Raw genomic sequence first — 12906 nt, 5'->3', positions numbered from 1 at the left:
TTTTCATCTAGGATGTTTAAATCATCAGCATAATCCAGAGAAGTTTTGCTTCCTCATTTGGTTCCATGTTCTCTCATTACCTTTCCTGTGTTCCTCAAAACAAAGTCCATCAAAATGATCCATATAAACGGGGATAGAACGCAACCCTGCTTTACTCCTGATTTAATACAAAACTAGCTACTAACCTCATTTCTAGCTACTAACCAATTTTTTTTAATTCTTTTCTATATCGTTTCCTGTAACTCTCATCACGGTTTAGCACATTTTCAAAATATTTGGCCCGTCACTCTTTAACTCATTTCTTGTCACTAATGGTGGCCTCGTTTCTATCTTTAACAAGTCCAGACTGACTGTTCCCCCTATTTTATTAACGTGCCTGTACAATATTTTACTATTATGCCGTTTGGCTGCATCTTCAAAGCCCCATGGGTAATGTCTACGAAAATTTGGATAGGAGATTTTGAAATAAAATAACATTTGACGTAATCAGGATGTAAGTAGCATTAACGCTCTTAAATAGAATCCCTGCTTTACATCCTGTTATCCAAATGTTTGAAAATCCCTGCTGTCTCTGTCTTGACTGCGAGTTTTCTGAGACATTATTGCTGAATCGCTAGACTCTTTAGAATTTCTGTTACTGTCTTCCCTAACCCAGTCAAATACCCCCTCACAATCCCTGATAAATGCTTTCCTCCCTAGTCAGTTTTCTCTCCTTAAACCTCACCTCCCTCGTCTTACTTCAACAAAAATCCCCGTTTTTATCCCAGCAAATATTTTTTCATAAAGAGATAGAAGTACTTTTCCCCCTGCGTATTTGGAATGTTAAACAAGTGAATCTCCCCTCCTCTTCCTCCCCCATCGTTTTGTACTACTCATTGTGTAATGTTTATCATACAAATTGTGATCTTCCTTTTTATATTTTTTTTTTCAATTTGTGTTTTGTATCAATTATTTGTTTCAGTTATTTACATTTACTTAATGCGTATAAACCTCCTACATATTACCGTCATGTATAATGGTGGTGGGGCACTTCGGGTCTTTACCCATATCCATATAATAATGTTTTCTCATATAATGATACTTCGCATGTTTCCATTCTGTTTATTTCCTCCCCCCCCTCCAGACTTAGTAGCTGTTGGAAAATTGAAGAAAGTACGTTTTGAACTTTTAAGCCTTGCTTTGTTTTTTTAGCTGAGGTGTTTTAAATCCTTCAATTGCACGTTTATCGGCTTGTCCGTTGTCACAGGAAATGGATTCAACGCTTTGACAGATAGATCAAAACAGAAAATATGTGGATACAGAGATATGTAGAGAATAAGTTTCAGTGTATTCGTCTTATCTTTACTCCGTGCTCAAAAAACTGGTTACTGGAGTAATCTAGTTTAACGGCAAACAATAAACTCTGCAACTTTGACATACTGCTTACAGCTTCTATAGCTCTTTACGGGGACTAGGTACCAAAGGTCTAGTTATATTCGAATGCAAAATATGAAGGCAGTCATTTCCTTGCCACACAAATATCACTGTGGATTGATATTTGTGTGGACATTCGTGGCCATTGGTTTAATTCGAGCTGCTGTAGGGCCGGCGCAATGTCCTTTGTAGTAAAGAAACGTCGTTATTCAATAGAAGACAGTCATTGCCTTTTGTGCTTCACAACAAAGAAGGGCTAGATTCTGTGACAAAATGTTGGTATAAAGGAAAAAAGTCCAAACATTGATCCTATAATGTAGCAATTTAAGGATCGTAATCTTCTTTTTTTCAGCAGAACTGGGTTCAGTTGATAGTGCCTATTACAATTTGAATCTTACTTTCCCTGAAGGCTTGAACAGGTGCTTTTTATGGTTTGACCTTTACTGCATAGAGTTTTATCATAGGATTAGTAAACCGCCTAAAACTGTTATTTGTTTTTAGATTTTGGAATTGTGCTTGGCTGTCGAATTTACATAAAAGAGATAACAAACAAAGCACTCATGTCGCCATCGGATGGGGGTCCTGCTATTCAAGAGGGGGATTTAGTACTCCGAATAAATTCTCAGATGACAGAGAACCTGAGTTTGAAAGAAGCCAAAAAGATGATGGAACAATCCAGGGATAAGCTCCAGCTTGTGATTAAAAGGGATAAGGCTGAAGGGCCCTCAGGAAGTCTCCCTATTGGAACGAATGGACCAGCAGAAAATGGTATGACTTGTAATATTGTGCTGTAATTGGTGGTTCTCGGCTTAAAAAGGTGAAATTCAAACTTGGTGGAAATTTCATCAAATTTATGTACACAAAATGAGATCACCAAAAGCACATATTCTTAGGTTCTATCACTAATCTAAAATATTTTAAACTATCCTCCATGCCTCTGGATAGGTTCTGAATAGATCATATCTCTGGAAAATATTTTCCATAGTTCAAATATATTTGAAAAAAAAGTTATATATTTGAAATGACTCCGCTTGACTTATTTTTGCTAATGATCTTTTCTTCCGTCCAGAAAACCAGCCAATTTTTCTTGTAATGTTTTTCTACTCCATATCATCTAGAAAATAAAAAATTATAACATTTACATTGTCTCAATTTGAGAGTACGTGTATTGTTTTAGTAGAAAAGCGACTAATAAATTCAATAAGAAATGTTAATGTATGGAAGACACGTCGCTTACTTCTTGGTCCTCCTTCCACTGAAGTCCTGAGATTCTTCTTGTTTATCTTGTAATTTCTTCTATTATTCATTATAACTCATGTATTTTTCTTTTCTTGTACCCCTTCCTCCCTCCAGTGAAAAAACCCACGTACCTACCTCTATCCATACACATCCACACATCCATGTTTAGTTGGAACTGAAGTCTTGAATTGCAATTTCGCTCAAATTTTTTATATTCTTTTGTGAGTTGGGCTATTGAAATACTAAAGCTTCTATCGTAACATTAGGTATATTGATGTTTTGTTTAATCCAATTTTGGAGAAAGGGGGATGGGGAAATATCCTTTTGTTCGTGTTTTTCTTGGAAGTAGGTATTTTTCAGTACCTATATCAAAGGTTCCCTGACCAGAAATTTTCTATTCTATGCGCCCTTTTCATAAGTAAAAGACCCAGACAAATATTCCTAATCAGAAAGTTCGACTTGGCATGGTTCCTTCTATTGTGTTCCTAGATTTTGTGCTATAAGCTAGAGTCCTCGTGAGATAAAAATTTGTATGATGTTCACTATATTTTTTTCCATCAGTTAACATAAATTAAATTGTCACATTTCAGCTGCCTCCTGGCAAGGTCGTATCCAGGGGGGTCAGGATTTGAACCCCCCCCCCCTCCTCTCGAAACTTTGGTCTGACTCGTAAAAACCTAAAAAAAATGCATAATAAACAAATTTTTGATGCATTTTTTAAAGTTTCTTCTTTAGGCCCCCCCCCCCCCGAACGAAAACCCTGGACACGCCCTTGCCTCCTGGCCATGTTGGTATTTTCAAGACTGTGACCGTATTTACGTGTAGTCCGTACTAATATCACAGTCGAAATTAATGGGTCTCATGTTGTGTGAAACTAGAGGGGTTGAATTTACAATTACTAGTATATCTATATCTGGAAAAGAAAAACTTAGTAATACCTGCCTCTTAGTAACGGGAAGCCCTGTGAAATTCCTAATAAGTTTTAGGATTCTCTGTGAAATGCTGGAAGGTCCGCTGCTGACAGAAAAATGGAAAAGTATTGGCCTAAAAATTTAATTTTTTCGTATTTCTTACTATTAAATATTTGGCTCTAATAACTACTGGTAGCCCTTATTGAGCTGCCTCTTGACTCAAATGCTTAGGGAGTTCGTATGCCTGGCAGGTTTTAATAAATCACCATTTAATATCTGTTTGGCCTTTCTACCTATTCAAGTCGTTTATAAGTTTGAGCATCTTGTGCGAGTTTAAAGTTAATACCCTAGTTTCTATTTAAGTTACAATAATAGTACGTATGTTACAAATCACTTCGTTGGAATTTTAGTTGGGTTTCTAGTTTTTGCGTATAACGGCTTCAGGGCAGGTTTTTGTTTGAATTGAAGCTGTACCTTTGGGCTTTAAACATTTTGCGTCATGATTTAAAGTCTTGCGAAAGCATTGTTAGATCATTGGACGGATGACCAAAAAAATGAATACGATGTTCTAGAAACATGCCACAAATCTGATGACATTCCTGGTCGACCAATTCTTAAGGGAAAACTGCACCTAAGCGAAGGGGTTTTGCCCCCTGGCTACTGAATCTGCCCTATTCCTATAGTCACCAGTAACCAAACTATGGAAAAGATTACACTCGAAGTCTTGTCTTCTAACTATAAGGGGTTTGCACGACTTCATGACTTTGAACCTGCCTCCGAGTTTAAGTGCACGCATCAAAAATTTAGAAAAAGAGATCTTTCTACTAGAAAGGGGTGGAGGCAGGGCCGTATCCAGGAATTTTCTCGGTGTGTGGGGGGACTGTAAAAGACACAACACTATTTTTTGCATTTATTCTTGTTACTTTTGTACGAGTCGACCAAAAAAATTTGGGGGTGGGGGGGTTCAAACTGGGTACCTCTCATGGATATGGCCCTGGGTGGGAGAATGTAAATTATAACAGAAGAATTGTCACCTTCATTTTTTTTTCTGGGGAAGTCAAGCACTTCGTTTATTTGTTTCGTAATCCATTCACTTGTGCATTTCAATTTTGTTTTCCAAAAAGTTTGTGCTCCTTGATGTTTTTGTGCTTCCAGATATTTCGCTGTTTGAAAATTGTATTATAAAGCCAAACCTAAATTCCATTCCATTTTCCATTTTTGTCTTAACGGTGTAGATTTGGCAACAATATTTGGAAGAATATTTAGTAAATAGAGCGAAACAAATCAAACTTTAAAAAGTACAGAGGGACAAGATTTCCTCAATTCCCTTCTGAATATCTTTGAATATGGGATTTGTTTTAGGTCATGATTCGATGGGATCTCCTTATCAACACCATTATTCAACTCAAAACTTATATGTTCAGTCACCTACAAGGCATAGTGGAACAGATATTAGAGCATCCTTGAACGGATTTATAAGGTAAGAATGTCTTAAAGATTTTTTCTTCTTTTTTCTATAATAGGTATATTTTTGGGATACTTTAAAGTGACTTTAATTCGAGGAAGTGATCGTTTTTCGCCCCAACTCCAATGCGAGAGGTTATGCGCTAGATTGCTTCTATTACCCTAGCATCATGTAAGTGGAACCAAACCTATGCCTTTGGCAAGGAATGCAAAGTAAGGTTAAAATAACGGTTAAACGTTATAAGGTTAAAATAACGGGGTATATGCATGTAAATGGTGTACAGAGCATTTAGGCTGACTATTGTAGCTTTTTTGTTTTTAGGTTTGAATAATGTTTTATTCCTTTTTATTTATTTTTTAACCCTTTTGGAAGTTATGGAGGTTGAATACCGAGACATAAGATATGGTAGGATTCTATTTCTAAAATGATTCTCACAAAAAAAAGTGCCGGACCTCTGTTTTATTCTAAAAAACGAAATGAAATAACTAAATAAAAGTGTTAGACAAGAAGTCAATCCAGTGAAAAAAGAAGCTATCTTTTATAAATACGATTTATTTTAAAGGCGATAAAGTTAAACTATTTAAAGGGCGAAAATGAAAAAAGGATTAAATAGTGCCAGAAAGCTAAAACTGAATAAATACAATGAGAGTCTGAATTTAAATATGTTTTACGACGCGAAGAAATGATCTGACAGAAATACTAAGAGACGAGAAGAGAAGGAGCAAGATCGCAGTAAAAATGCATAAACATAAAGAAGCAGCCGTCAAAGGTATTATATATTTGGAATGGTCTAAAACCGTAAAATTAGAGTGGTATGGGAATAAAAATAGAGGAAAGAGGAACAATATAAATTAAAAAGAATAGAATCTTCGAACTCTCAAATTGAAGAAGGGCAAAAAAGGGTAAGTAAAAAGAAATATAGTGTAAAAGAAAAAAATGCGGTTTAAAGGAAGAACCTTTTTTTAGGAAGGATGAAGATCAAGTATTGAGAAGCTGAGTAAGAAAGGGTACCAAACTTTTTTTTATGCTTTTTTTATGCCTTTCTGTGCGGGTGTAAATTGGGGAATGGAAAGGGGCGCCAGTGATAATGGTTGAGGAGGTCTAGGTTTAAACAGGGTTGTGGGATTCAAGTAAAATATCGTTAGCTCATATATGTGCTAGCACAACGAAATTTAGGCAAAGCTTTGTACTCCTTTCAAAGTGATTAGCTGAATCTTTTTTAACTGACAAGAATACTTGGCATATTCAGTCTAATTTATTAGTCGTGAGTTGGAGGTTCAGATATATTTTTGGTGAAGAACGGTGTGATATGATTAAAATAAATTCTTTAGCTATAATTAAAAAGATTTTTTGTAGTCTTTTTTTTAGGGGGGGGGGTCTCCTGTTTGCAGATTTGGTTGATAACTCTACACTATAACAAAAAAAGTTGGCTGACCAGCCTTTAAAGAAATTAGAACAATACATGCTTTGCTTTTGTGCGACATACCACGTTTGGAAAGACAACAACACGGACACGGTATGTTCAATTCTCCTCATGCCTATGTATAAAAAAAAATTGATGAAAGATGGTTTGAATATTTTTAAAATTTAGGTGATATTTTTATCACACTGAATTTCACACAAAAAAGGCTGGCTGACCATGTCTTAAAGGGATTTTTAAATACAGGTCAGTGCTGTGTTGCAACATATCGTGTCTTACAAGACAACAACAAAGACGCGGTGTTCGAAGCTCTACTGGCTTGCATGTACCCACAAGAATCAGTCACATTAATATGAAACCTTAAAATAATTCTTTGTGATTCTTTTGACTTTAATGTCGAAAACAAAATGTTCATCAAGAATGATAATATTCTCTGCAAATTTAAGAACCTGGAATATTTGATCTAACTTAATTCCTTAAAAATTTGCAATCACAGCTGGATATTTATTTTCTGGTGGCTAATTTCGAGCTACAGAATATGCATGAACCGTTGCCAAATTTTTGTCTTTTGGTCATTGTTAGAGCTCATTAGCATTCCAAGGTCAAAATTACAAATTGTATGACGTAATCCCAACAACAAAAGCCGTAGTTCGTAGTAAGATTTTCTTTGGCATTTGAGCGGTTCTTAGTAAAATGTATTTTTTGTCAAAGGATTTGTTTTTGTCATCAGAAACCTGTCCAAATTTTTCCAGGAGATAGGCTCTAAATAGAACAACTCTGTATCCCTAAAATATATGTGTTAAATAACCTAGAATAGGAGATAGGAGAAAGGATAGACCTAGTCTCAGCGTCGGCTGACCGTTTCAAAGACAAAGGGCCCATTAGCGAATTTTCCAAACGATACTTTCTTTGAGATGATTTTTAATGTTTTTTAAGCAGGTATACTAGAATATTTTAGAGACTATCCTTTCCTGAACTTTAAAAAGAAAGTTCTGGTTCAAAAATCAATCAAAAATTCGAACTTCAAACTTACTAATGGTGTAAGTTTCATGAAAACTGAATATCTCTATCTTCAGCACGAAACCAGAGAAGTTAAATGGTTTTTCTAAGATTTCTGGGGAAGAAGATGTTGGCTTTTAGTTTTTTGTCGTTTATTCGTATCTCTTATCCAAGCTTTCCAGGTTAGGGTTAGACCGCCCAGTCAATTCTAAATATTTTGGCCATACAACTTAAAAAAGTTTATAATGGACGAGATAGGGTGATCCTTTAATGTATCGAATCCCCTTAAAGAGGTTGGAATGGAGGAGTATTCGCCAATTTGTCAACCTGAAAGTGTATTAATGCTGCGACGAGTTTTATTGGTAGTGGATCAACTATGTTCAAGGTCAGCTCTCCAAAATTAGTTGACATCTTATTCCTGTCGTAATCACCCATTTAACTTTATTTCATCGATTCTGTGAGATTGATGTTAAGGCGGGGAGGGAATGAAAATTTTTGTCTAAAAAATCTGAAATGTTCATGATTATTTTTTCGCCCTTTCCGTTAAATCCTACTTTCAAGACGCAAGACTATGGAATGACCGAATAATTCAAGATAGACAAGGTTCTGAATTGAAACACATTTTTAAATTAACTACCTATTGCGCTGAAAATTGCCGATAAGCGAATAAGAATTAATTTTCTGGTAAATTGGACTATCTAATAACTCGGTGTCTAAGGAAGTGAGCCAAGGACAGCCATATTATAGACAATAGGCTTTATCTGCGAGTTGAATACTCGGAGGAATTAGCCGATTTTTGCTGTTCGTTTTTGGGCAGTGAACGGGAATATTCTCATTCCGGCAAACGATTTTTTACGATCCCTTCAATTAGTTAAAAAGGTTCTTATGTATTATACCGACCACATTGTTGTTCTTGATCTGATTATAACTGGTTTCTCTGTGTGCACTTGGAGATAATCATCTTAGTCTGAGTGAGATAAACTACTATGTAGGTATATTTTAAACATTTAATATATTAGGTATTTAATATAATGCGTTCTAGACGGCCTGCTTTCCATAATTCTCTGTCCATAATTTTGGTACTAATTATTATATTTTTATCATATTTTGGTATATTTCATTAGGATTAACCTAATTTCAACTCTGGGGCGTGGTCGGTATAATACGTAAGAATGCATCACTTTTGGACCCTAGGGCCCGAATCTTGGGGGCCCTGGGTCCCCCAGCCCCCTTGGATCCGCCAATGTTCTAATTGTCTCAAATCATAAATTGAGGAGCATTGTTTCATAAATCTACAACTTTTCTTAAGGAAATTCATTTTAGCACAATTCATCTTGCATCTAGCTCCACGCTCCTACCTCTGACGTGCCTATATAGAAGATAGAAATTCAACTCCCGTCTCCCATATCAGGTAGCCCCATATATATTTTTACCTCCCCATATATTTTCCCTTCCGATGTATCACCTTATTAGCTTATATTCCGTGGTTGCAGCATATTCATGATCTGTCGATAAATTGTTCTCTCTGTTCCTCTTGGTAGAGCCAAGGAGGTGTTTGACTGAAAGTCTGGGCTTATACCAATCATCATTAGATATTCTATTAGATGATTTGCATTTTGTTCATTTTCCTTACACTCCAACATGAATGTTGCTGTTGCACATTTTGAACATGAGATGTATAACATAGCCGACATCTTGATGAAGGTAATATCGTAAAAAACTTATTAAAATGTGCTCGGACTTTGTTATACGTTCAGTTTAAAGATATTCAGGTTTCCTTTGACGTTTGAAAATAATTTAATAATCACGCCATAGTACAATATATTGATCAAATTGTGCTGAAATGAATTTCTTGGAGAAAAATTGTAGATTTATGAAACAATGCTCCTCAATTTATGATTTGAAACAATTATACCATTGGCAGATCTCAGGTAGCTGGGGGGCCCAGGGCTCGCAAGGTTTTTTTTCTGGCGCCCTTATTCTTTGTTTTTTTTTCACTGTCATTTTTAAATAAACTTGTCTATTTTGTCAATTATTGGTGCCCTAGTCACATTGACCCCCCCCCCCCCACCAAGATTTCGCTCTAGATCTGCCTTTGAATTAGACTACAAAGATCCAGAAAAGGAACCGAAGCATTTAGTTAGATCTGCTACAGTAAAAAATCCAAAAAATGAATGCTTAGTTTCATTATAAACTGTCAACAGGAAACATTTGCTTTCATGTTGGTGATAAACCTACAGTTGTAATTTCCTCTTTATGACCTCTTAATAACACCGAAGGTGCCACTTACCTCTGTCCAGGTTGAACCTAAGGCTAATGGAATAATTGAATCAAGGTTTTTAGCACTACTTGAAATCGATGATGTTTGTTATAGTTTCCTCTACCAATATTTTTGTTGGCTCCTTGAAGATTTCTTGATGATTATATAAAGGGACTAGAATTTTAACTATTCAGACCGAGGCAAATTTCACAGTGACATTTTGACTGTTTTCTTTTACCTTTTTGGTTCTGCTAAATTAGAAATCCTAAAATCATTGACAGTACTGAACAAAATTCTTTCAATTCTTTGCTCTTCCGAGTCACTGCACAACACATACGTATGCTGATGATGGTGAAACACGCATTTTTTGTATCACCTTTTAACCTTTTACATTCACTCACAAGAGCTTGAATAGTAGTAAAATTTTGAACTCTTTAAAATAGAATAATATTTATACTAAAAATTTTACTAATTGCGTGTCTTTATTATGAGGATTTATGACAACTCTTCATTCATTTCAATTACCACTTTTGGCATGTCTGGCATTCAATCATGTGACTTTTTTATTGTGTATATCAATATATTTTTAGGGCCCTTCAGCAGCGCCTGAAATCCCTCAGTAATGTTGGAATTGAGTACTTTTTTAAAGTTGACTGACCTGTGATTTATCCCTCACCCTCCTCGTTGGAAAAGCTTCTGATCCCTTTCTTCTCAGGGTGTGATATGTGTGCACTATTGTTATTGTAAAACTAATAATAATTTTACAGTGTTGTTGCAAAACTAATAATAAAGTTAGTTCCATTAAATGAAACAGCTGGTATGTTTGCTAGACCATCCAATGAGTATGATTAACTTATAAGAGTTAGTCTGGGACCCACCCGAAGGAATGTGCTCTATTTCTGTTTGTGAGTGGTCAGTGAAATGACCGAGATTTCTCTGTACCAAAGGACAGAGTATGACCTGCTGATCCCGGGAAGGCCCGCTATACCGGTGTCAGACGCTAGCGTCAGCAGCTATAGCAGTTCAAAGTTGCCTTTTCGCTTCTTTTTTTCTCGGCTAGCAACGCCATCTTGAGAGTACAAGATACATGCCCTAAGTAGGTAACGCTATTGTCGAGGGAAAGTATCTGGATAGAATGATCCCACAAAAACCAATAAGATAATTTCATTATCTCATACATCCAGCATTTGTCAGTATTTGCCAACGTGTTTCCGGCTTCATCAGTGATTTATAATGTGTAGTGTATATAGCAAGCATAGCCTAGTATTAGTAGGCTATAGTATAGTAGTAGGCTATAGCTGTAGCATATAATAGCATAGTAGCCTCGTTTTTCAGGGGTTGAGAACCTTTTGCATCAGCTTCCTGTTCAGTTCCGAGCACAGTTTATAGAATTAGCAGTATGATCATTCCCTATCTCACCCATTAGTAAAATTAATGACTTACAAATAAAGTAAACATACTACTCGATGCTCTTTTTATGCTCTTAACCAATATAATAATCATTTTTGTCAAAATGAATTCCCTCCCCCCCCCCCCCTAGGCTATATATACCGATTCAGGGTATATATTTGCACATTAGAGGGAGAGGGGTAAGTTTTAAACTTACCTCTCATTTGTATCAGAAATAAACTTTACCCCCACTGCCCTAATGTGCAAATATATACCCTGAATTGGTATTAATAGGGGTGGGGGTAGATTTCATTTCTGAAAAAAATCATTGTTATATTTGGAAAGAGCATAAAAAAGGCATCATGTACTATGTTTACTTTATATGTAAGTCAATAATATGAACTGCCAAAAATTTACCCAATCAGAATAAGAGGGGTATTGTCTGGGTGACAACTATCATGCTGAGAAAGTATAAATTCAGGAATTTAAAAGTTTCAGTTGTATTGACATGCTTTAGGATTTAGTTGTAATAGCACTATTTCTTATATTTAGAAACAATAGGCTAACAAAGGGGGAATAATTGATAATTTTTTATTTTTTTTTACCTTGTTTCCATCAGGGGCATAGCTCCAGCATTTGATAAAATTCTACTTAAGCTACTTTTGGCTATCTTGGAAAGGGGATAGATTGGGAAAAATGAAACTTTCAGGGATGGGTCTACAGACTAAAGTATGTCATGGGAAGGTATTTTGAAGTATCTACCTCTACTCCTTCCTCTAGAGGGTCCTGGCCTTTGATTTTGAGTGAAACCTTGCAAAATAGATCTTCAGCTTGAATGAATTAAAACAACAAAATTTTCAGCTTCACAACTCTGCTCAATCCCAAGTATTAAGGTTTTAAAGATATGCAAATACATTTCATATATTAAAAAAAATATTAATATGGCTCAAAATTCTACTCAAATAACAGGAATTGTACTTTCAGAACTAAAGCCAGAGAATAAGAAACCAGTAACTGAAAATTAAGGTAAAGAGTTGTTTGTGAAATTAAGGAAAATCCTTAAATTCGCTCCAAGCTGCGATTTAAGGTAAGTTAAGAGTTGTTTTGTCAAATTTCAATAGGTTCTACCTGTCATGTAGGCAAATTTCAGGACCCTTTAGTGGGAGAAAGAGTGGAGGTAGGTACTTCAAAATACCATCCCAGGACATACCTTATCTTAGCCTGTAGATCCATCTGTCTTTTTGGTAAAATTCTACTTTAGCTACTTTTGGCTATCTTGGATAGGGGTTAGGTTAGGAAAATGAAACTTTCAGGGATGGGTCTACAGGCTCAAATGTGTTCTGGGAAGGTATTCTGAAGTACCTACCTCCACTCCTCCCTCTAGAGGGCCCTGACCTTTGATGACTTTTAAATATCTGTGTGTTATGAAAGTGAAACCTAACGTAAGTCTATCGGATCAACCTATTTTGCGCCCCCCCCCCTAAAAAATCCTTGATCCGCCCCTGAAACCATCCCACCTATTCCACCAGTTATTAGAAGAAAAAAAAATCCTTATTTTCACAAATTTCATCAAAACCCCGCCCCCTTTTTTATAAAATCCTACATAGGCCAATCAGTTGAGTCCACTGTATGTAAATAATAGATTAAGTCATAATTTGTATGTAAATTAAGTCATATCTGTGAGATGGGACACTTGCAAACCACTTGGCTGGCTCACCAAGTTTTTTTCTGCATTCACAATTATGAATGATACAATTTCGAACCATTTCTCATTGATTGACGCATACAGTCTAACCCGCTAATCCATGAA

General features: G+C 35.9%; 1 protein-coding gene across 4 annotated transcripts in view; it reads left to right on the top strand.

Moving 5' to 3' along the window:
• pyd (zonula occludens-like protein polychaetoid) overlaps positions 1 to 12906 on the top strand; it is a 253318-nt gene that overhangs the window by 172071 nt on the left and 68341 nt on the right. For all 4 annotated transcript variants that reach the window (XM_089101630.1, XM_089101631.1, XM_089101633.1 and 1 more), the window contains 2 exons: positions 1915 to 2181; positions 4926 to 5043. In XM_089101630.1, the coding sequence (XP_088957756.1) occupies positions 1915 to 2181; positions 4926 to 5043 (385 nt within the window). The remainder of the gene's footprint in view (positions 1 to 1914; positions 2182 to 4925; positions 5044 to 12906) is intronic.

The sequence above is a fragment of the Artemia sp. Qi Xiang Cuo genome, chromosome 15, assembly GCF_049724085.1.
Source record: "Artemia sp. Qi Xiang Cuo chromosome 15, ASM4972408v1, whole genome shotgun sequence".
NCBI classification, from domain to species: Eukaryota; Metazoa; Arthropoda; class Branchiopoda; order Anostraca; family Artemiidae; genus Artemia; species Artemia sp. Qi Xiang Cuo.
The sequence above is the reverse complement of the archived record's forward strand: the minus strand, read 5'-3'. Positions and strand labels throughout refer to the sequence as shown.